General features: G+C 39.4%; 1 protein-coding gene across 1 annotated transcript in view; it reads right to left on the bottom strand.

Moving 5' to 3' along the window:
• The window catches only part of LOC110989797 (uncharacterized), a 37231-nt gene extending 12343 nt beyond the window's left edge, over positions 1–24888 (bottom strand). Inside the window, exon 1 of the mRNA XM_022254429.2 lies at positions 24231–24888. Coding sequence (XP_022110121.1) covers positions 24231–24527 — 297 coding nt within the window. The 5' untranslated portion in view covers positions 24528–24888. The remainder of the gene's footprint in view (positions 1–24230) is intronic.
• Between the last annotated feature and the right edge of the window lie 1799 nt (positions 24889–26687).

Raw genomic sequence — 26687 nt, 5'->3', positions numbered from 1 at the left:
TACAAAACATTTAAACAGGAAAAAAAATTACATACATGTATAAACCTTGTGTTCTCAAAACATGTCTACTGTACATAATAAACAATGCATATGAGCTGGACAATACACATGGTTTCCTCATCTTTCTAAACCAGACAGAGAAAATATTCACAAATGTGCAATATATTCACGACTGAAAAGAGTGCCAGATCCTTTGAATAGTGTACCTACTGATGCCACTGTTTCCCACTTGAGTAACAGGCAAAGACAGAGACAGAAAAGACAGAGGGAGAAGAAAAAAGTCAAGCGACTTCTGGGCATCGATATCAACAGTCCCAAGAAACATTGTTCCCTGCCTTAATATCAAAAGGTCACCACGCAGAAATCAAACTACCTCTGAAATCATCTGTGCTCAGGTTGACACCCCATAATGCTATTGACTTTTGAAAGTCAAGAGTCCACACTGGGCAGCCTATTTTCTTGCCTTTTCCCCTCCTTCTTCGATTTTATCGGGAGGATTATTAAATGGGGATTTACGCACGTGTGTGAAATGTGAGCCCGGGCATGGGAGGTTGACTATTGAAAGGTTATGCAGGATTTTTAACTGTGGCATGTATTGTGTTATAACATTCCTCATAAAGAAGTAGCATTGATGGTAGATAGAGTAGAATGACGCAGTTGATGGATTTCCAGGAGGTGCTTCTTTCTTCCCTGTTTCAACTTTCAGATTTTCTTTAAATAGGCACTGTTTTCTTCTCAATGAGGTGTCGACAAAAAAAGTGACAATACCGGTAGCTTCCACAATGCATGTGCACCACATGTATGATTTGGGCAATCTGGAGTTTCATCAACATGTAAATTGGTATACTGGGTAATTACACCGATAAATCCATACTTGTAGAAGATATGCACATGTACATGTACCACAGGCAACAAGAAAGTTTGAAGTCAGCAAGCATCTTTTACTTGGCATGTAAGTTAACGGCATAGAGTGTTTGAGGTAACTCATTCTGAACAGGTGTCGCTGTCAACCCTACAAACCTCATGACATTATGTATGTATATCCACTTGAGTCTAGTCTGACATGAGAATGAAGTCACAGCTGCAAAGTGAGTGCACAAGGTACCCGTTCATATTAAAGCATTAAGTAAGAAAGCTTTAAGCTACAGGTACCAAGCAACTTGAGGTAATAAGTATATAGTATTTGAGGTTAGTCAGAACAGATTCAGAGTCAACCAAACAAATCGGGTGAAGTAACACATCCACTTGAATGTGGTCTTTAGCACATGAACATGAAAACACAGCTGCCAAGCTGTGTTAAGGAAACTGGGTGCAAACAATATCATAAAGCCCAGATGCAACCATGCTACAGGTACATGAACATGAAGTCTAAATGATGTGAATAGGCAATGAAAATATATCTTTAATTATTGACGCACTTTGCAAGGCTATTTATGCAAATCTGTGAATTCTCAAGTACATGTAGGTACAGTGCACAACTGAGCATGTTCTGTCAAGTCTGATGATGAACAAAATCCTTCAATAACTTTTATTTCTAGCTGCGACTGAATAGCATCTTTACATTTCAAGCAAAAGTGAACAACACAAAGTGCAAACACAACTGGTGTCCCCATAATTGATGTTTTATTCCAGATTACTTTTTCATAAGTAATGCAGACTTTCCTTGGAAACTCTTAGACAATTCTACGTCATAAACTACCAGTATTTCCATTGGATTAAATATCATGTTTCTAAATATCCAAATTTTAATGGACTTGTGAATGTGTAAGCCCGTAAACCAAATTTTGGAGACACACTTACCGGTACATTTACGTGTACTACATGTACCTCTGCCCAATGTTATTCCAAGCAAAACAATGAACAATCATTTATAGAACATCACAAAATCATGGGACCTTTCCAAAAGTAGCATTCTTACTCATGAATGTAAACTTTAAACCACTGAAACTTACAATAAAGTATGCACACTTTGGGCTAATGCTCAGTCTTAACCAAGCAAGGTGCTACATCACTGAACATACATGTAAGTAACTCAGTTAACTCTTAAAATCCAATGACAAGAAGTCCCATGAATGTACATGTACCATACATGTACATGTAGATCTGGGGAATAAAAGACTCCTTCCTGACCTTCATAAATATATTTAGCATTTGTTTTCCATTCCTGAAAACGAAGTGCATAAACAATGGCCTGCAAACCAACAAAGCAAACAAACAACTCTACAAGGATTTTCATCAAGGGTCGCAAATCTGGGTTTGATTCACTTTTACACACGTGTAAATGCACCTGTAAAACTTGTTTTTTCCCAAAAGGTACAAGTAGCAATGACTTTGCTCTTTCCACACGCAAGACAACCCATGTTTTTCCTGTGCAGCATGCATACATCACTGAGCTCCACTAATGAAAAATATCCCCTTCTTATGGGGAAGACAATACAGGCATCTATACGGGCAACTGGACTGGCTCAGGAAGTTGTCAATGTTAAAGGTAAAAAAAAAGTTGGGCTGAATCGCATGACCCTAGGAAGAGTGAGAGTAAAGCTGACACACCCTCCCCAGATTACTCACTGCTAGCAGTGAAGAGCACAAGTTGTACATGTACTTATCCGAGTGCCGATGCAACTGTACATACATGTACTGTACATGCAGTAGAAATACAGACATGTACATCAACTGGTACATGTACCTTACAACAGCTTCTGTAGATTGGAAACCGTACATTTTGACTGGAAGTCCACTCAACACTTCTCTACCATACAATGTCCTTTATTATCAGGATGCCAAACTGGGAGATACACATTGTACATCAAAATGGCGGACTCAATTCGCTCGTTCTAATGAAAATGCAAACCGAGACTGAATGACTGAGAAAACTGCTTAAAGATTCATTTGGTGGGATGTGTATGACGCTTTGTACACTGCAATTATGAAAACCAATCTTTACTTGTGCGCGTACAAGTAAGCCCATGCAAAAGTACTGCATGTGGTTCATGTACATGTACACAAACCTGTCCACATCCTACAGGAAAATTGAAAAACACGAAGAAGGTTCCCTGTACTACACCGCTAAGTGTAATTCTGCTTCACATGTTAGGCCCTATAAAGAATTTTTTTAGTCATACAAATACCAGACTTGTATAGTGGGTGCATGCTCTGCAAATGGAACACAAAATGAAAGTGCAAACGACCAAGAGTATATTGAAAAATACATGTACAGTACATGTCCTAAAAGTCTGTGGTGAAACACTCTGGTTGCAAAAGTAGTAATTTCAGCTTGTCCATGCTACATGCTTGCATTATACGGAGCATTCTAACAAACACGAGTAAAATGTCCAACCATATACGAAATGTGTACAATTTGTATAGGGTTTGGTCTTTTGATGTCACAATTGTGTTTTTCCTACAAGTGGCCCCTAAAACCATAGTTGGCTGTGTGAATTGTAAGTATAATTCACAAAGTGTTAAAAATCCCATGCAGCTATTAAAACTTCAGATAATAATACAATTATGTACTACTAAATGCAAAATGGAAATACAATCCTGTTTAAAAACCAATGGGACAACTGTCAAGTTTGAAGGGATTGGTGGTTTAATCGAAACCAACCAAAAGGTGATATTTTTGCAAAATTTGGCCGCCCATACAAGTTGTAGGCAAAATGAAAGTGGTTTATTGTACATAAACAATATTATTATGGATAAGGGCATATGAGTTTTCGTGTTCCAAAGACTTCCATTTCATTGCTATGTTGAATGTCAGTCTGTAGCCTACACTGAACAATTGGGTAATAACACAATCAGGGGTGGCGTTACATTGTAACAATGTGCAATGAATGTGCCATGACACAAGGCAATCATATCTGTCTGCCTGGATTATGTACCGTACCTGTCGTGTAACATCATGCACATACATGTACATGTACATGTATGTACATGTACACAGGTCTGTGCATACAATGTCTTGACCCAGCACACCCAGCCAACCCTTGAACTCTTAGCTATCAGTTCAAGGTCAAAAAACAACTAACCTTCAAGACTGCCAAACAACATCTTTTGATGTCAGGGTTTGTGCACATCACATGGGAACTCTGGTTTCCAATTTCTAGGATCCTGGGGGATGACATTTCTGGTTAGTCACAGCTATTGGTGTATACTGGGCATGTGAGGTGCATGTCGAATTACAAAAAGGCACAGTCACACTTTTTCAGCAACTGATACCAGTGCATGGAAAGAAACCACCCTTATTGATCAGTGACGTACAAAATGTGAAACCACACGTACAGTGTAAGATAAAAGACTGGGAAATTCAGGCATAAAAAGAAACAGAAACAGCTCACACATAAATACATTGTACAGGACATGAGAGCATGTCAGAGCCCTTGAATTTCCCCTCCATTCCAACTGCAAAATCCAATATATTGGTAGTTCTAGAATCCAACACAAAGTCCCCTTCCCATGTAAATGTACACACTGTAACAGTTGAACTGCTTGCAGACCTGCATTCACTAACTGTACAAAATGTATTCCTCTGAAATTTACCAGAATGGACTTTATGTACTAAGTTCTCAACACTGAAAAGGAGACTTTGAGGACACTTCCACACTAAATTGCCATAGCCAAGCAGTCCTCTGGGGATACATGTACATGTACACTGTTCATGTACTGACTGTCTAAATGCACACAGTACCACTATGCACATTCATATTGATTGTAGCACTACATACATGTTTCCAGTGCTCATGCTCCCTTTTCACACTGGTTCTCATGAGTACCCACACGACATGTACTGTACATGTACCAGTATGTATGTATGTACAATGTGAGATACATGTATGGTGTATGCCACTTTTTCACTGTATCCAATGTGAGATACATGTACACGTACAAGTACATGTACATGCAAACACATTCTTAATGACCCTACACACATGTACAGTATACACTTACATGAACGGCATCCAATCATACTACAGCGCACAGTAAGCTACTGATACCTGTACAACGTACCGCTAGTGTTGATTTCTGCACATGTACAAGTGCATGAGCCAATAATGCAGAAATAACACACATGATCTGATCCACCCCTGTCCTTCCCTCTGTCCCACCTCCAGTTCCCTTTCATTCTGCATTGACCTTTCAACTAATTTTCCCGACATCGATCGATATGGGGTGCTACATGTACCCTGCAATGTCCATGTTTATTACATGTAGGTGATATGTTAAAAATACCAATTTTTAGCCCCTGGATTTTCAAATCAATCATGTACTTTTAATTCACATACCGTATACATTCACTTCAAACAAAAAAATTCAAAATTCAAAAACAAGAAACACATGCAAATATCTAATAAAAACTATTTGCACATGTCCCAGTACCCTGTCAGAACACTACAAATCATGACAAAAGAACACCACTTCAACTGTTCAAAATGACAACAATCCAATTAGGAAATTAGATACTATTTATGCTACAGGTACATGTACCTTCCAACAGGGTCTACCTGTTGGATATGAAAATACCGTGTGACCACACATTGCATTGGCAGGCATTTGGTTGGAGAATCCTGACACGTAATGATTACTACGAGTACTAGTGTCTTGGACAGTCACCATACATGTACATGAAATTACACCAATCCAGCACTGTGTGGTGGCTCTTTGCTTTTCTCACATTTTCTGTCATTCATCAAAGCTTTGAAGGATTGTCTATATTCCCACCTTGCAGAATTGACTACGACAATGTCAATTGTGACTTTTGGGTTACCCAGATAGACAGTAGGGTAGGCTGGGAAACTGAGTCACTGGGAAAGCCTCATTCTTCAAAACCCTTCCTCTGCTACTCAATTGTGACTTTTGGGTTACCCAGATAGACAGTAGGGTAGGCTGGGAAACTGAGTCACTGGGAAAGCCTCATTCTTCAAAACCCTTCCTCTGCTACTCCCTCTGAGTGCATTACAACCTAATTTGTGTACTAGCCAATGGCATGAGTGAGAGATCAAGGATTTTAATATCAGATTTTAATATCAGACACGTGCCCAATTACCAGTTACATACATGTCCGTGCCACTGGTTATCATCAGTGAATGTACTTCCTGAATTTGTTTATATGTACATTGTACTTTTGTGTTTCAGAACCAGCAAAGTTTGGACAGAAATATACAGTGTTTTTGTTGTACCAGTACATGATACCTTTTTGTGTGTATGGTTTCTCAGCATACATGTACTTTGATCACAACAAACAACCGGGCAGGTACATTGGTACTGCACACATGGGCATAAACCTCACGTTCTACAAGTAATCTTTCAACAAGCTCGTAGTCAACCACACTTTACTGTACAGAATGTACAGGTTCATAAGCACTACACCTGTACGCGTAAATATTCACCTGCAAAACTGTTTGCTCAGACCTACTGCTCTGTCCATGATTGCTACTAGTACACATGTACATGTACATGTTTGGCCCACACAGAGCAGTTTTTGAAGATCTCACTGGAGAACTAGTCATCTACATGCACATGTACCAGTAGGGTCAACACTTTCGCACATGTGCACACAGTCACAAAGTTCGTGCAACTGGGCATAGAAGGTGCATGCTTGGATCATGGGTTCAACATTGGTTGGATGTTTGAAGCAATCCATTAGGTTCTGCAATTCAGTGAGTGCAAACATCTTAACACTGCAAATTTTGGTAATCAATACAATGCATGACATTTGGTTTAAAAATACCTCAACCCCTCCCCCCAAAAAAGTTCCCCAAAATTTACAGTTCTGCCAGTGTGTAAAATGCCTCATCAACTGTTCATGATATATTTAATAATTTGATTCAAAAGCACAAACATGTAGACATACATGTATATCTAACACAAGACGCTTTGGGTTCACTAGTTTCAAATCCCTTAAAACTTAACACAAGCTTTCACAGTCTGAGTTGATGGCAGTTTAGGGTCCTACATGTCACTAACTGCATGAAGATGCACGAACCGAACGCAATTTTACCCTGGAATTAATAAAACTCCTGGAGGATCTGTGTTTGCTGCTGTTACTAACTAGACAGTTCAAGTGCAAAACTGGATAAAGATCAGAGAAACAACAGCATGGGAAGGAGAACGGATGGGAGGGGTAATTACATTACATGCTGAGGGGGCATGCTGCCATTTGATGACTGCTTCAAAGAAACTGAACAAAGTGAAAACAAACTGAGTACAAGCAGCTACGTACTGGTATGTACGAGTTGCTCATACAAACAGCCTGTCTCAGAAACAAGTTCCACTTTCCACGAAATGATTTTCCAAGACAAAACATGAGCATCCGGTTACTTTCACTTTTTTAACCATATTCAAGAAAATGCATGGGACTGCAATATTTTTGCAGACAGCTTGATCTTTTACTCAGGACAACAGATCCCAATGAGATCGATGTTGAACAAGGATAACAGACTATGGATACTACATGTAACTTGTTTGCTGTCAGTTTATAATAAAATAAAACTGGTCTAGTCCCATGACTCGACAAAGTTTGTCTGTACATGTACAGTCCAACCCTGGAGGGAAAAAAATGCTGCATGCCGCATCAATTCCAGAACATTAGTCTGACAAAATTTTTGTTAGCCTTACGACCAAGTGTTCTTGGAATAGGACCAATACATGTAAAGGCCTACATGTACATGTACAGTTTGTCACAAACTAACATACATTTGGCACGGCATGTGGCCGATACATACATACAGTTACAATATTTTTGAAAATTGAAGTACAGAGTACCAGTATGAGAATGTACATGTATTTACACATTGGATGAAACTGCACAGCTGCAACACCAAGAACTTTGTCAATGGGCGATCCAGAACCAAAGTTTGGGGGGACCAACATCTTTTTTCAAGAAAGAGGCCAACTATTTTGAATTCATTTTTTGTGGATTTCTGTGGAGTGTGGCTAAATTTGGGGATTTTATACACGCTTCAGGAAGAAAGAAATATGGAAAAAGAACTCCAAACACCTTTCATTTGATTTCACAACAAAAACATTTTTGCCCTTCGTCCCTGGAGGGAAAGGCACAGTATCTGTTGACCCCATTGGACCCATCAATAGACTGACAAAACCTAGTCCAAGTAACTGGGATCCTCCCCTACCACCACCACCAGACCATTAGCTTAGATGCTTGTACTCTACATGCACATGTACAGCATAGTCTGATGGCCATTTTCAAGGTTACCTTTTTCTCAGAATTTAATTGATTCTCAAGTGACAACAGCCACATCCCTGGGATGTTACTCTCACCAGACCATGCTAAGATGTTTTCTAATGGGTGACAAAAAAGTACAATATTTTAAACCAATTAAATGACTTTGTAAATGGGCATCTACAATAGCACCATGTATCCGTAGACGTGTACATGTACTGCACTGACTGCAGCTACAAATTCTACATTTTTATGTGGATCAAATACCAAGACAACAGAAGGCAGGTTCTTCTCAAGCATGTACAGTGTACTGCAGAAATACAGGTGAACTGTACAAAGAACAATGGTCTCCCAACCAGGAATCACTTTGCACGGTTCAAATCAGTTGTCACAAATTGGTAGGACACCCAATCCTGTGCTGTAGACCAGTAAATAAGTTATCCTTACCAGTTTTGTTTACTTACGAATTGTACAATGTGCAAAAGGAAATATCACTGACATACCAGTCTGTGAAACAGAATGGCACATGGCAGATGATACAAAATATTTACACAACTCTGCCCAATCCACCATTCCAGTAATAAATGATGCAATCTACAGAGACACTTTTAAGACATTAGAATGTATTTTCCATCTTTTTGGGAAGACCACACTGGGGAGTTGTCCTAAAAAATGCATAAATGTGTTACAGTGTTACTAATTCTATGTGCACTGAAGGTGTACTAACATCAAATTGTAACACACTGCATGCAAAGGTGCATGTACTGTACATGCTACTGGGTTGTCTTATCAAACCAAATCTGCACTGAACAGACATTTGTTATTTGTTTCTTGGTCTTCCACTCGTGCACTGTTTGGCTAGTTACATGTCTATCTGTGGCTGAAAAGGTATGCCATCTCAAGAATGCATCTGATGTTACAGTGGGTTCTATGAAAACTATCAAGAAGACATCATGAAGACTCTTGGGCATGCCACGTTTGAGTCTGAATTTCAACTTTTCAAGTACTGGGAGTATAATTCTCACTTAGAAAACTGAGCACAAGTCTGGAACAGAATGCATTGTTCATCAATATGAGAGAAACAGTGTCTTTAATCAATGTAGTTCAAGCAGAGTTCACCCCTAGAATGCAGGGCTAAGGGAGAAATCAGTGGTAGGCAAGACTTCCCGAAGTTACAGGGTCAGGAAAGTCCCTGTTAAGGAAGGGATCGACATGTAAATGTAGACACTGTGGGTCCAATGCATGGCTGATTTGAAGAAATTGGTTGGCTACAATGAGCCATAGTAGGTACATGTACGTGTAATGCAATTGTGCAGTATCTGTATAAACGTGTAGAACTGTTTATCTTTTTGCTGCCTTCCGCTTTTACATACCGGTAGGGCCTACAAGTTTTACATGTTTTGAACTACTTGTAAATTCATTTGTAGTCTCCTACTGCATTCTCATTATGCAATAATCCTTTGGGGAGTGCTATGATACAATGGGAGTGTAATGCAACGAAGACACTCCCAAAACCATCCGTAAAATGAATGGACGTTACAGGTACATGTAGCTGCAATTTGTAGCTTTTATCTATGAAAATTGTTTTAAAGAACAAAACATCAAGAAAATGGCATGGAATTGGTATGGGGTGAATTTCCATCAAAAAGGATAGATTTTGGTTTTAATCCCCCAGAACAAATTCGAGTCAACAAAGGTTTATGTTTGCACAATCCATCAAAAAGTAGCCATTTGCCAGATATGAATATATAGCCCAGATACTACATGTAACAAGGCCATCCCTGACCCCAGATGACCTCAGTTGCCCTGGGTAACTCTGCCAGGTGACACCTCCACGGTGAGCCATACTGTGTGCCCGCACAGCAGTGTTCCCCGATTAATATGTGCACCCTAATTTACATGCACATAAACAGTGCACTGTACAGTGTACAGTGCCACTGAAGGTGTATAAAGATCATGTGGAAATAGTATACTGACACAAACTGCTCCTCCATGCGTAAAGTAAACTAGAGCAATAGCTATATTAATTAATCTAAATGGGCCTACATTTGCATCATCATCCCCTGTATTAGGCAATGAAACTTCATGTACATGTACACTCTTTCCTCGATGTTTTCACAACTGTGAAGACTGTGAACAGTTCTGATTCTGGACCAGTGATACAAACGATCCCCATCAGATACAAATTAGCCAGTTGATGCCAGCAAGCTCTATGCTCACCTAGTCGCAATGTTGGCACCAGCACTTCAGAAAATCAGAATCCTGTCTGCATGAGGGTGTCCTGTTTTCTTTCTGTTCTTCTTTTCCCCTTTTCCTCCTCTCTCAATTACATTTACATGTTAAAGCACCAACCATACAGTGCCAGAAACATGACACTGATGAACCCCAAGTTTATTGAAATGTGCATTAACCCTGGGAACAAAAAAACCCCTTACATATTCACAATCCATAGCAGTGCATCTCTCCTTTCATTTCTTGAACGAATCACTGAAAGAACCCCGAAACATACAACTGATTTCATCTCATTTGAATAAATACATGTAGGCCTATCATGTGTCCCAACTACTCTGTTATCTGCAAGAGAGTATAACCAGTTCTTATAGGGTACCGAAGTGTGACATCATTTTGAACCTGGAAATGTAATGCAAATGAATGGAGTACGTGCATGTGTTGGTTCATGCGCTGGTTTTTATGCCAATGCCTTTTACATACATCATTGTGCACGTGACACATTCACTTCAGTACTCTATAGCCCAATGTCACACAGACTCCTGAAATGTCCGATTTGGAAGGGGGGCTTTTGCTTAAATTTGTATGCGTACATGTTCATGTGTACATTTAAACACAGAGCAAATGGGCAGATTTGCTGTGCACAAATACATTTGAGATTTTCTTCCCCAAAAGACAATGGTTTTTCTAAGAACTGCTATAATCATACCGGTAGCCTTTTCTGTCCCAATTACTTCAATGCATATATCGGGCCTCAGGGCAGACATTACCATAGCTCAAGATGAGTTTATTTGTACTGATGAGCGCTCTCCCACTGCAAGTGCACAGACTTCTGTCAGAGTCCAGGGTGATGGGAATTTGTTGTGTGAACCGGTTAAAAGAAGTACTGTAGCTTATTTTATTGAATTATACTGCAAGTGTGATCAGAATTACATGCTGAATATTTTATGAGGGATCAGTACTTGTCTCGTTTTGATCCCATGGTAATGTGCAGGAGTAAGCCCCACACGGAGAAAGGAGTTTTAAATGGACCACCCCCAACCCTAAAAGATGCCGAAATCATGAATAATCATTCGTGCAGGGCCTGCAAGGGAATGCGTGGGTCTACAGGCAGTTACCAGACAGATAATCTGCAGGATTTCATGGGGCTGCACAGTGCAATTACTGAACACTATGCAAATTATACATGTACAGTACTTACCGTCTGCAATGTAATGTAAAATCTAGGATCTGGATTTGGGACTGGCACATGCATGTACATGTGTACTGGTATATTTACAAATACATTTACATGTATAAATCTATACATACAAGGAGACTACGGCCAAAAACCAAAACAAAACAGCATTATCTTATTAATAATTTTGGTTAGGGTCATCCTTTTTTTCATATGCTGGGAGGGGTATAAAATGTACCGGTAATAAGGATCATGATTTCCAGGACAGAAACGAAACTCTTTTCTTTTCGTTTGTATTCTCTTGAAGGGAATGATAATCAACGATGGATGCAAGTTGCCACCAAAAAAAAGTGATTTGCATGTACACATGTACGACAGTACCAGATTCATAAGATTTTACCACAACTGCCCAGGGATTAAAAGGTTAAAAAACAAAACAAGGGAAAACCAAGGTGTCCAGGAAAACACAGAGGGACTGCATGCCAAATATGTGAGTGGGCAAGTAAATAAGGAGTAAACAAATGACAGGGAAAACAAGGTATTCACGGAAGACAACAGCCTGAACGCCTCTTTCTCTTACTTAAACATTGTTAAATTAATACATTTAGATGATGAACATGTACATGTAACGTATGTACTAAGATGGCTGGTTTAAAATGGATAGTACTTTAATGTTTACTTACTTGTTCTTGTACATTGTACCGGTAAGTACCAGCAGAGTTCTACCAATACATGTGTACATGTATGTAAATGTACTTAAGTCATAACGTCAACATGAGAAACTGTGGTACATTTAAACAGCAATGTCATTATTACGAAGGAAATGTATTGATAATATGAATGTGTTCATACCATAGAGATCCTGAGAACTACATGTACATGTACATGAGGCATGCAAAACTGTCCAATAATGCAAGAAAAACTTGGAACTTTGCAGATGCCATGTGAAATGTGCAAATGTGCACTGATGAGACGCGAAACAGATCTTAATTGATGACGTCAGAGAATTTTTGTTAAAAAGCGTCATGCGCATACAAGACTAGGGACTAAACCATGTGAGAGCGTTAAGTGCATGCGCATTTACGTAGCACCGCACATGTGCACATGTACCAGTACTTCTTTGTAAATGTATAGATACATGTACCATTATGTGAATTATGTTTACAGGTATTGGCAGAAGTATGTATGTATGCACCGTCATTTTTGGAATATATGCCTTGTATCCAGTTATCTGGCCGTTTTCATGATGCCGATCAAAATAAAAAACTACCAAATCTCTTCAAAAACCGCTACGAGACCTCATGCATGCTACATCGCATCCACACCCATACATGTAGCATCCATACCCACCACAACATCCTGACTGCTACTGAGTACCCATTCATGGACAGTCCAATCGCTGACTTTCTGCAATAACCATATGACCGCAAAAAGTGATAATCATCAGAAAACCCAAGTGGAAAAGACGCGACATGTCACGTCGAACACACTAAGTGAAAAGACGAGATTTGCAACTTAATCGGTACAAAGAAACCTTTTGGTTACTATCTCAATTTTGATTATGTGTGTACCAAACTACACCACAAGAATAAATAAAAAGTGGGAAAATAATCACAACAATGTCGCTACAGCAGAGCAAATTAAGTTTATTGTAATTACATTCACATTTCATGTGCTCCGTGACTTCATGACTAAAGTACTTCCGTTTAATAACTCAAACTCCAGACAACTTAACTTTTTTTTACTAATTTTCCCATGTTGACGAGTGTTTATTTGTGGCAATCCAAGAAAACATAACTGCGCCACGTGGGCATGGCTCACCGTGGTGCATGGACGGCTGAGTGAATGTCTGCACTTTGTGTGATTGCTACACTGGTGTCCCAGGAATGGCTAATCGCTGCACTTTTGCGATGCCGTTTCATATGCATTGATTTTCAAAGAATCTAGCTTTGCAAGGTAAAGAGTGCTCTAACCAGAATCATTTTGCGTGCTTTATATGGTTCTCGGGGCCGAAAATTGTGAGCGTTATATCCTGCAAAGCGTTGCAAACGGGGGTGCTACAACCACAGAAATATGTACACAGTGAATGGGCATGACGTTGGGGAAATGAAAATAGAGCTTTATATCAGTAAGAGCATTATATCAAGGAGCACTGTAATGGGAATCTACTGTATCAGTACATTCACATGCACCTTTCTCTTCTAGGGGAAAACAATGACTACTGGTAGTCAATTGTTTTCCAAGCAGTAAGGGCTGGATTGTGACAGTTGAAAACTGAATGTACACACATGTACACGTGCATGCATGTGGTACATACATGTACATGTACATGTAGAACAACCAATAAAAGTATACATGTGTTGCATTTGTTTGTAACAAGCATGTGAAATTTTAGTTCAGTCCATTACACAGGTACATGTACACGTACAGTGTTTCAAACAAGCTGTTTCCTTTGACCTGCATTTAACCTACATGTACATGTACAATGTACATGTATCTATGTGTAGCTTGTTATTCATTACAATGAACACAAAGATACACAAGCAATTACAGGTAGAACTGTATGTGCAGGTATGAATGTGACCTCAGCTAAGGTCACAGGCTTCACTGTATGCATGGTGCAAGATTTACAGTGTATAACAATGTGGAAAGTGATCTGCATGAAATCTTGATAAACAGGTAGGTGCAGACAGCCTGCAAAGTTCAAAGTTCAGACAAAACCCTTCTGAAGTATACACCTGCCGTACCCAGTGTTTTTTTTTACAAGTGAATTGCATATACCATTATCTTTGTAACAACAGTATATTCTCTTCCTCTCAAGTTCAGGGGAATAAGTAACATTTGAATGCAAGGACATGCAAATGAGTAACAAACATCATGTCACATGTGTAACACAACCAATGCATCCCTACGGTGCATGCCACTAAATTCTGAAGTTAACATTCGGGGGGGGGGAAGTACATATATGGGACTACCTGGGTAAAAGCCATGATTTGTATAGCATCAAAACACCCTCACTCATGGTGGCAGGTACTGTGTATGAATGTCGTATGTGACATTAAAAGAAATGACTCAGTGCGTGGGATGCATGCTGTACTACAGGCTAGCCAATGTTACTAAATTCATATCAAGTGGGTCATAAATGAGAACCTGCAATTGGGCACATTGGCACCAAAAGAACAGCGACTGAATCAAATAGTGGCAGGATTGCAATGTACATGTACCCGTAGCAACTAGGTGCTCACATGTATACATGTACATGCAGTTCTTTTTCTTGCCAAAATTCAATCTTATCGATATATGGTAGCAGTAACTGATAACATGTAGCTCTGTTTCACAGTTTAATCCATTTAATTTTCAAAGGAAAGTTGTATATACCATATTGTACATGTAAGTTAGTAATGATTCAGTGGCTACCAACCACAAGTGAACAGGGCGTACATGGGTACCAATATACAGTGTGGATTTTTAAGTCTGTTTTCAATATACTTACATGTATAATACCTCTGTCTTGGATGCTGTCCGTTTATTGGCGATATAATCCACATATCACACTGACTCTGAGATATCTCATTCTGCCAACAGAGCACGCACGTGCATGTGCACCCATGCGAGAGAGAGAAGAGCTTCGGGAAGTCTGAGAGCCAACATTTGCTCCTCTAGTCAGTTTTGCGTGGTACCCATGATATGTTTTATGCATAGGCTATCACGGAATTTGATCAATGATCAGGCTTGTATAACAGACTCGTTCCCGTCCCTGCAGTGTGTAAGGTAATGCGGGGACCTCTAAACAGACTACATGTACTCCCTGGTACCCGCACTAGTTTCACATTAAAGTTTACGCAATTCAAGAAAGTGAACAGTGCATTGGCAGACAATATCGTTTACATCTGTAAGGTTAATTATACAGTTTGAAAGTATAGGCCCATTGTCTTCGGAAATTCAGAGCTTGGTTCTTTGGATAAATTCCTCAAGACAGCTGTATGACAAAACAATTGTTCACCACTGTGGTGTGGATATGATGGCTTGAACACCCAAGAGACACATACATGTAGTGCCCCGAGGTGAAGCCTAGGGCACTATGTATGCCAGAGGTTGCTCAAAATGTCGTATTCCACACCACAGCGGTCAACAATTGTTTATTGACAACTGTGTAATATGGTTTAAAAGTGTAGAAATAATGGCAACAAGATATGACAATTTCAGTCTTTTGAAGACACTTTGGAAGACTCTGTGACCATTTTGAAGACAATGTTCATGAAAAAAAACACTTACTGGTACATGTACATGTGCATGTATTGGTAGGGTACATGTATGTAGACTACATGTACATGTACATATGTAAATTGTGTTTTGTACATGTACATGTGCCTTTAATCGAAAATGTTGGAAATCAGTTCGAAGTATAAAATGTAACAGAAACTTATTCTGTAATAAAACAGGGAGCAATAACTGAAGGACTTGCTTGTAAAAAGCGAACCATACAATCTTATTTGGGTTTGTCTACACTAAAAGACACATTTGCATGACATTCAATACAGATGTCCAACTGTAAAATTTTGCCATCATTTTGGGTTACATGTCTCCACTGTTTCTGATTGTTGCCACAGAAAGGTAAAGATAAATTGAGCAAAATTTAAGAAATTACAGAAGTTTATCCTTGAAGATATAACATTTGTCACATGGACAGACACTTTGTTTCTTTAATATGAAGATTAAATTCAAAACACAACTGAAAATTACCTGCAGTGTATTAAATACGCTTTTTAGTTTACTTTCAGAAAATTCCATTAACTCATAAAAACATTTCCAGTGTAGAAAACACTGAAATTTATTTCAAGAAAAAAAGTAACATTTGTCACTGGACAGACATCACGTTTGTTACATGACAGATATAACATATGTCACATGGACGGACATTTTTTCTCATGTTTGAATTAGAGCATGAAAACAAAATTGTTCCCAATCCAAACTTGTTTGTTTTCAGTTTTCAAAATAATTTTTGTTAAAAACAGTATTAAACTTCAGCTAAAATGAACACTACGTAAGTTTTCCTCAATGAGTAACATTTGTCACAGGGACAGACATGACGTTTGTCACACAGTGTATAACCTTGGGACAGACAGTCTTCTCAATTTCATTTCAGCAAAATGCCCGACTTGTTCTAATGAGTTGTTTGTTATTTTCTTTATTTGAGTTTGTAATAAATGTATACATACTCACAAGATACGGGTAAGTCGTCTGAGATTTTTACATTCAGAGAGAAATAGTAGTTGTTACAAACGTTACAAAATAATGGACAGGCATTTGCTACGGTATTTCTAACCCAAATATTTTGTCATCTGATAAAAAAAAAACCAATATGATGTACATGTAAATTATTATTGTAAAAACTTTTTCCAGGCAGATAGATATTTTGTTGAGGTTATTTGCTCAAGGAATGGCAAAATCAGTCTGTTTCATGTTTTTCACTTTGTGGACAGACACCGTGACGTACGTTATTCCTTAATTAGCTCTCCCTAAATTCCTGTTTAACATAGCTTAAAGAAATACAAAGGTGTAGATTTTGACACATTTCTCAAATCTTATACCTGTAGTACCAATGTTTTAACAGATAAATTGCTTTTCTCCATGAGAGTGGTATTTTAGATAACCTGAAAAACATGAGCTGACACAATTATGTGCATGTCCCATCTGAACCCCTAAATAAGCTGGATATTTTCATCAAATCCTGGTTATTTTAACAACAAACAACCAAATCCTATTAAACTGTGTAAACTACATTGTATATGTAGTAAAATTGTTTAAGTTTTTTTCTTGACTCTCAACACTGTTAAACTTCAAGAACGAGATGATTTTGGTTGTGTGCAAATGTGTCTTGTGTGGATGGACCCATTTCTGACAAACAGAAAGTGAACATTTAATTTCATGACTGTACCCTCTTGAGTTTTCATCTGATTACCAAAACAAACAGAAGTGCCCTAACCACTCAGAAAAATGAATATGCAGAGCAGTTTCCAATTCAGATACCAAGTTACAAAAAAATTCCTGAATATTTTCAATGATGCCTTCAAGATGCTAGAGCCGGCATATTGAGAACAATATGCGTTCCAAACTGTGACTAACAAACACATATCCTGGTCTGTTTTGATTTCACTACCCCCAAACTTAAATGCCCAAACTGACACCCAACACTTCCAAAGATGAGTCGATGTCTACCTAAACTCCCACATGTTTTCTTTACTTCCTGTTTTGAACTGGGTGCATTTGCCTACATTTTAACTATCCTTCATGCATTCCAAAACATTCACTTCCTCTTGTGAGTGTGGTTGGTACATGACAACCAGACTTCAAACAGATTTCTTGAAACGAAGGGTAATGGCCACGCTTACTCACTGCCTGAAAGCACAATGAACTTTGACACAGCCCTCACATGGTACACAGGATGGAATACAATGTACATGTACATTGTACAAGTAGGAGTCATGCGTTTACCAAGGTGACCATGTATGTACTGCACATGTGCACCATACCTCCTGGTACATGTACGTGTACATGTACATGTATGTGTACTGTGGATGCTCATGCATAGTGTGTGCCTATCAACTGTACCATAAGTTGCCAGGTCATATTACTGTGAACGTGTATCATAGCATGAATCCAATGCACAGTAGGCAAACTCAACAGGACAAACAGACATCCGGCTAGTCCATGAATGTGATGCAACTGACTCACTGCACAAATTGGGAAACCCCACTGACTGATGCTTGAGAGGAGTACTGTTTGGGTAACAACAGTTGCAGTGTGTTCCTACATCTACTGTATGTGTTGCCAAGGCCATTTCATAAGTTCCCTCAAAAAGCATGTTTCCAAAGTGCAAAGTGTACACTCTCTATATATGTGTACATACCGGTATGTGCAGTGAATGCTTCTTTGCAATAGACTGATTTGCGCCATGGTGTCCTTCTATATCAAACAGTGTCACCAGTATTGTTGAACAAAAATAATGCCGAGTTTTCAGTACAGTGTTCAGAACATCAGTAGTCTGAGTATTTTACTGACCGTCGGCTTTACATTTGGTAAATGACACTTATGACACACTACGCTATTGGAGGACACTACATGTATTTGCTGATGTTTGATAGCCACAATACATGTAGGTCACGTGACTGAGCGGGTGCAATTGGTGTATTGTAACCACAAATTTATACCCAAGGACAACTGTTACTGCTGCAAATTAACCCTAACAGTCCTGAATCCTCAAGGGAGTTAGGGTAAACGTTTGTAGGAAACAACATACATGTATAAAACACATTACTAATTACCGTAATTTTCGGAATATAAACCACGGTTTATACGTTGATTCTCACGCTGAAAAATGTCTCTGTGACATATACACCAGGCAGCTTATACGGCAAACTTTGAAGGAAAAAATCAGTCACAAAAGCCATAGCCTCGCTACACATAGCATGTACAGGTTGCACAGTCATGTTTTCGTTCGTTGCTGTTTACATCTGAAAACTCCACACGGAGAATAAATAAAAATACAAGTTATTCGGATTTCAAGTTATTAACGGAATTCCAAGTCATGGAGTCACAAAACACGCTTGTGTTGTACGCAACACAAGGGGTTACAGCGTGTTGACTCGAGCCAAAATCTCGCAGCAGCTTTCTCATTTTTGAAGCAATTTGGCAGTGTTTTGGGGGTCAGCATCACAAAAACCTCAAGATAACTGGATGCAGTGTTGTGGACAGTTATGGAGGTATTTTCTTCATATAAAAGCCCATTCTTTTTACAAGAAATTTAGTCGGCCTACAAGATTAAACGATCTTTTGATTTAACATGTAACTGACTTTGAGTTACCAAGATTTTATTGTACATCCCCAACTGCATAACTTTTACTGGCTCCTGAAAAAAAGCAAAAGCTGATGCGCGGCCATCGACCACCATCCAGCCCGCAAAAAGTATCAAATTTGAGGACTTAACATTTACTTTGTTTGGTGACACTAGTTCGCATTTTGCCTGCTTTTATTAGGACTGCGCGTCTAGTGGAACCATTGATGTACTGTACAGACATGCTGTATTGGCACTTCAGCACACAGCACGATGACCTCCGTGGTTGGATCATCAGCACCGTGGTGCGGCTTATGCGCTGGTGCGGCTTGCATGTACATATGCCGACTTTAGATCTTAATTTGCCGATTTTTGCATGCTGCAGCTTGTACACCAGGCAGCTTACGTGTATATCCCAGAAACTACAGTACTGTTTCTTCAGAAACAAAACCAAACAAAAAGGATTTCACGCGTCGTAAACAATATTATGGCACCTACATGTACATGTCTATGTATCATGTTAAGAATGGAACTGGGCCCTTTCTTTTTGTCAAATATGTATGAGGGACTAGAGTGATCACCCCAGTGTGTGGCAGTTATCTTTGGAGTTTCACAAACATGACAAAGGTTTCAGAAATCTTGACTTGGGAGTGGTTAGCAGCAGTTGGCAGCAGATGCCCAATGTGTAAACATGCAAACCTGATCTTCAATGATCCTCTTTGTGGCCTTTTATACATTACATGGGGGAGGGGGAACATGTGGCGATATGCCAAAATGTCATTTCATGAGGTGACTGATCCTTGAGGGTGCTCAACGTCGGACATTGTGTTCACCTGTGACTGCTGCACTAATGAGTACAATACATTGTATGTTCGTTGCAAACGTCATATTTGACAGAATTTTGATGACGTTCGAAAATTTTGACAAAAAATGCCTGACGTTCAAGAATGCCGAAAACGCTGTCACATGTAGTGCTTGAAAATTCCACATGTGATTTTCATTTTGCTGTTTATTTTGGAGATATCCCTGCTGAAAATTACATTGAAATTGTTAACTCTGCGCATTAGATTTTCGTCATGAATTGAATTTTATGTCTCGGATGTCATTTTTTTCGAATGTCATTGAGTATGACCGATTTTCTTTTGAGAAACCTGGGTCCAAAGAGAAAAATCCTGGAGCGTCTTATTCCATGGAGAGGCTCATGAATATCGAATGAAAAAGAGGGCGCACTATCCGGGTTGATGTCAAAGGGCAAACAGGCCACGATGCAGTGAAACGTTTCTCTAACTGCACCGCGATATAATGACTGAAGCTACAAAATTGCCACGATTGGTATTTTGGACTGCGGTTTTCAGAAACGTACTTGAAGAAAATGTGATCTGTCCAGTCATAAAATGATGATGGTTAAGGGGTGCTTTTTTGCACTTTTTTAAAGCTTGTGTTGTACATCGATTTTGACTTTACTCGCTATTTTTTGCAGTTGATTTTCTTACACTAATGACAGAACCGAATGACATTCAAGACTGCCAACTTCAGTACCCGATTAATTGTGAGAGGTGTTTTTAATTTCGTGATTATGGTTTTAATATGCGTAAATATTATCACCTTTCACCACATGTAAATCTGTGTAAAATGACCGCAGGGATTATCACTCCTTGGTAAATTTTATTGGCTAGGATTTCAACAGGTTGTTCACATCCATCAAAAATGCAGTTGTTCAAGACTTTAATTAACTCCAATTAAGTTGAAAGATTGAGAAAGTCATCATTATTCCAGGTATCAGCCATGACATCCCTCATTACATTAGACACTGGGAGTTGATTCATTGCCGTTCTCTTCAAGAAAATTAACCCACAAAGTTGAATATTATCTAATGGTCCATATTTTGAGGAACGTGCCAATGGGAAAAGAAGAACTATGACTGAAAAGACAAATGTTCAGACTCACATTGAGTTCCTACAGTTTTTGTGCTTGAATTTTGAATACTTCGGGACAATTCTACAAATTGCAAACTCAAGAAAATGCAAATTTAAAAAATATATCCTTTGAAAATGCTAAATGTATATATGAGCACACGGATAATACTTGATTACTCACTTAAAATCTGATGCCCTAGAATTCTATCAAAGTTGTGCATTGCCAAATTAATTATGGAGACCACAGTGGAACCAAATACATGTACATACATGTACTGGTATGCACATGCCAGTAGAATCCCATTCTAACGGACACCACTATACTGAACGTTCAAGGTAGACAGAACATTCCTCTCAGCTCCTGACTCTTCTCTGCAATTTTTCCAACAATTACAAATTTGCTTGAAATAAAAGAAACATAATTAAAACTAAAGATAATAACAGGAAAGGTGCAGAAAATTGTACTCACGACTGAACAACTGCCAACACCTGGCGTGGTCAGTATCAATCATTCATAGATAGCCTACATTTCACATTGTACAAGAACAGTGTACAACGTATGTGTCCACAGCCGGCCATGTAGACTGGCTGCCAAGCACATAATTATTTGCAACTCTAGCAACTCTGGTGTGGAAAACATTGCATGATAATCCCTACAAAGCCAGGGATTTTACCTCGATTACCAGAACAGGAAATACACGTAAACACAAAAGATAGACCCTAGCATTGGTTACTTACATGTACATGTAACACTCAGAAATCTGCAATAAATATCTTGCTAGTTTCAATTGTTTTCAAAAATGCCAACATTCAAACATTTCAATCCGGCGTGCTGGGAGGTGTTACTGTACTGCATGTTGCATGCAATATTTAAGAAAAAGTCACTGAAAAGTTTATTTCATTACACCATTCTACTTCCAGTCAGGATGACCCAAACATGAAACATGGAAGGATACATTTAACAAAATGGCAGAAGTTCACATTGTTTTTTGGTTTTTGTTTTATTTTTACTTCTTCTTTTTTTGTGTGTACAAGTGTGAGGCCAAAATCCTCAAACAGAAGCAGTTAGTGGGACAGGCTGCCACATGTTTGAATGGGTCGGGATTGGTAACTGGTTGTGTTTGTGACTGAAAATAGCTGTAACGAACAACTGCTAAATCCAAACATTTTTGTGTGGACCCCATCGTGTTCATTACATATGTACAGTGTACCCGTGTGCAGGTAAGCTTCGGATGTGAGTGGCAATGGATAATTTTTTGCCTGAATTTCAACACAGGATAGATCAGGTAAGTTTGCTCCTACGTCTGTAGGTTCACCAAAAGCAGCTCCATCTTGTACACCGGTACTCTGTATGGAGACAGGAGCTGAACAGTTATTTTGGAGATAAATTTATCTACATACATGATTTCTGTTATAAGCACATGCAATGCATCTTTCTCTTTGGTTTGCATTCATGGGTAGAATTGCCAATTAATTACCAGTAGAGACATTTTTTCCCGGGTTTTTGTTCACCAAAATGTAAAGTTCCTCAACTTCCCGGAGAAACTACAAGAAACTTTATCCCACGAACACGCTGCCAAGTTTGTGCTGATTGGTTCACACTTGCATATTGCTTTGTGTACCGTGTGTACATGTACATCCCCCAAACACTGTGAAGTATACTCGATACATGTACTCCACATGTGCATGAACAAGCATGATACATGCACATGTTATGCCCCAACTTTAGCATCAGTCCCAACTTTAGTTGGGCCCGTCCCAACTAGAGTGCTACAGTTGGGCCAGCCCAACCACAGCAGAGAGGTCCTGTGTGCATGATGTGTCCAGCATGTGCCAAAGTCATATTGTTTACAAATGTCATGTCATTGGTCATGGGGCTACATGAACAGATGAAGTACCACATTTTAGATGAATTGTGTCAAGTGTGAGACACATTGACTTGGATAATGTTGAGACATTTTCCACAGACATTGGTCAACAATAGTGGGGCCAGCCCAACTGCAGCACTACAGTTGGGACTGTCCCAACTATAGTTGGGACTGTCCCAACTATAGTTGGGGCGTAAGACACATAGCCATGTTCAACTTGGAAAGAGTTCCATACACGGACAATGCTTGACACCTTGTGCACAAATCCTATGAGACTGGTCTGCAAAATTCCAAGTGTTTTGTATTCTTCCTGCTTTTCATTCAACTTCTTAACAATTGACAATTTGTTTTGTACAGTAATATGTGCCATCTTGCTCAAAGGGCAAAAAGAACATGCACGTCAATTGAAACTTTGCACTTTCCACTGAGTGATTATCAACGAGGGTTTACTAAATAATAACAGTACTAATGGTAACGAAAAGAGTTCCATGTACATGTATGATCTAAGGACGCTACTTGACACCCTGTGCACAAACCCTATGGGACTTGTCTGAAAAAAAGTGTTTCCTAAGTAAACGCCTTGACTTTTTCCCTCCTAAATTAAACTTTTCTGGAGATGGTTTTGATTTCTGGTGGCTAATAAGTCACTGTGCGGAAGAATTACTGGCGTTTGTATGTAAAACTCTTCCCAGCAAGTTTTCCAGTTAGGCCTAGGCCTACACCATTTACTTGTAAGTTGTAGGCATAACTCCTGTTAACCAAAAGAATACTCTAGCTAGGCTTACATGTGGATAAAGTTCCTATCATGCCTATAACAGAAACTGTCGTGGTTGTGCTCATACTTTCGCCGCATAAACCTAAGCCCAGCCCCGTTTATATCACTTTGTCAGTGGCGTTTGCGAACTGTTTGCCAACCACAGCTGTAGTGACTGTGTGTGTAGGCGCCTGCGCCATATCAATGGACCACATCCCCTTGATAAACAAGTGACAAACAACACAAGCATGACATGGTAGGCCTAGGCCTACTCACCAAGATTTGCTGTCTGCTGCCGGGGCCCTCTGCTCCTCCAGTCCCTGTGGCATTACCCTCGGTCTTGGTCTTATTCTGTCCCCCGTCTTGCTTTGGACCCTTTGGTTGTCGTCTGCTTCGGTTGTCCTGGTAGCGCTGGTGGAGTATTTCTTTCTCCTGGCGCTCCTGCGACCATCGCTCGTCCTTCGTCGAGTCATAACGCGACAGGGACAACTCCTGATGTTTCCTGCACCGCTCAAGTCTCTCCTTGATCCGATTGACGACTTGCTGCTTCTTGGGGGGCATAAAATCCCCCATAGTGTCTGCTACAACCACAATGGTGCCGGTTGGTTCGCAACAACTACCCCGGAAAATGGGGTTTGGAAGGAGTATCTCTGCCGGGCCCAGCTTACTTCGTTAACCACGTACATGTAGTGTATAGATTCTGTGCGCGTGCGAAGTGTATGCCATAGACGCACTCGCTGTAATAGGCCTAGATGTACTGTAAGTTTCCGGCCGGCTTGATTGCGTGCAGCTGACCCTATCACTACCACTGGATGTAAATGAACAACATAAAAAAGCGCACTGAGTACCGCACCGTATGTATCGTACGCGCCCGGCCCCAGCACTACATATAGTGCTTGCACTCTCGCACGACGACGAAGAACAGGCGATGACATTAGCATACATGAATATGCATAAAGTTCTTCCTGCACTGTCCACATGGGTACGTGTACATGTACATGTACATGTACATACTGAACATGTACACTGTACATGTACTGCTACACGTATACAAGTACAGTGTACATGCACATGTAAATGTACAAGTACATTGTACATGTACTGTACATATAGATGTACATGTACACCTATACTGTACATGTACATTTACATGTACAGTACGTTAGTTTCGTAGCAGACACCAAAGCTCCGCCCTGCGCCTTGTAAGATACATGTAGTTTTTTTTTCAAAATCAAAGTTTGGAGGCCGGATCTTTTCCTCCTGAATGACATCATACTCTACCCGAACTCACAAACAATTTGTCCAGTTGGCACATAGCATTGCAGTAACAAAAGTTCTGAGGGAAATTCAAATGTTCACATCGAAATCTTGATTCATACTTTTGAAATTAGGCTACCATTTTAGTTTTGTTGGGATTTTTCCAACTAAACGAAAGATCGAACCGAAACACTGGCCATTATTGCAAAACAATTCAAACTATTCAACTACTCAAATGCCATTTTACATGATTGCCACTTCTGAATTCCTGAGTGTTTCAAAATTGACCATGGCCGCCGACCGATTCATGATTATCGGAGGCCAAATAAACTTGGGGGGGGGGGTCAGGATCATTTTTACTCATATCTTTGTTATACACACGCACATAGTATACAAGTACATATATATGTACATGTACTTTCTGTGCAAATTATATGTGCCCATTGTGCGTGTTTATTCATGACATTACTCGGCCGAGGTTTTTATTTGACGTGATTTCTTAAGCCGATGTTTTACTTGTAGTATAGTAAGTTTCATTTTCTTTGGTCACTCAGTGTCTCATTTATGTGTTATCAAATGAAAACCCTATCCCAAAAAACATATAATGAACCGTCGGTTGAGCGATTTATTGTGTAACTGTTCAGTAGAGAAGAAGTAATTCCCTTTATTCATGAACGGTTCCGTTTCGATTTGTTTGTTAATATGGCTATGATGCAGCGAAACAGAACAGAATCATACTTTCGTTCAGAAAAAACTGTAATCATCGATTTTACGTCAATTAAAAATCTTGAAACAATCGCATCTCTTAGTTTAGTCTGAGCAATAAGAACTACTCCATACACTAGTGTTAGTTTTAGAGTCCCTTCACCGTGTTTCAAGTATATATGTGGAAAAAAGGGCCTGCACTGGGACAGTAACAACGAACTTGAAGTTCCGGCCTCTCTTATAGACAAGAAAGTTGGTACCATAAAAGGTGTTGCTGTTCAGGCTTACATCCGGTTTACATCCACTTTGGGATTTGTTACTGTTTTATGATAGTCAATTCTCGTTATTAAATAGGAGCACCATGAATACGTCATTCTGTTTTCAATACGGTTCTTCATTGATTTGTTTACTGTTTTCCGCCACGAGTTGAAGTGCACCCTCACTGGCAATGGAGAGACAGGCTAGCGAAAGTTTGTCAACCGGCTCGTATCGTGCACCCAACAAGCGCCCTCTTGAAGACCATCCATTCAAATTGTATTAGTCTGATATCTAAAAAAAAAATAGAACGTAACTTGGTCACACGTACTTAGCACGTCCTGTCTGCGCATGCGGTGAGTTCTCACCAAAGGGCCGTTTAAGCCACAGACAAAAAACAAAAACAGTAATCTACATTTTAGTAATGGACATCAATGACATAAACACATAGACCACCAATCTTGCTCTCAACCGTAATTTCAAGAAGTATGGGCAAAATGATGGATCGCATTACGC

This window comes from Acanthaster planci, linkage group LG02 (genome assembly GCF_054643075.1).
Source record: "Acanthaster planci isolate LZ-2023a linkage group LG02, COTS_SCS, whole genome shotgun sequence".
In the NCBI taxonomy this organism is placed as follows: domain Eukaryota; kingdom Metazoa; phylum Echinodermata; class Asteroidea; order Valvatida; family Acanthasteridae; genus Acanthaster; species Acanthaster planci.
The sequence above is the reverse complement of the archived record's forward strand: the minus strand, read 5'-3'. Positions and strand labels throughout refer to the sequence as shown.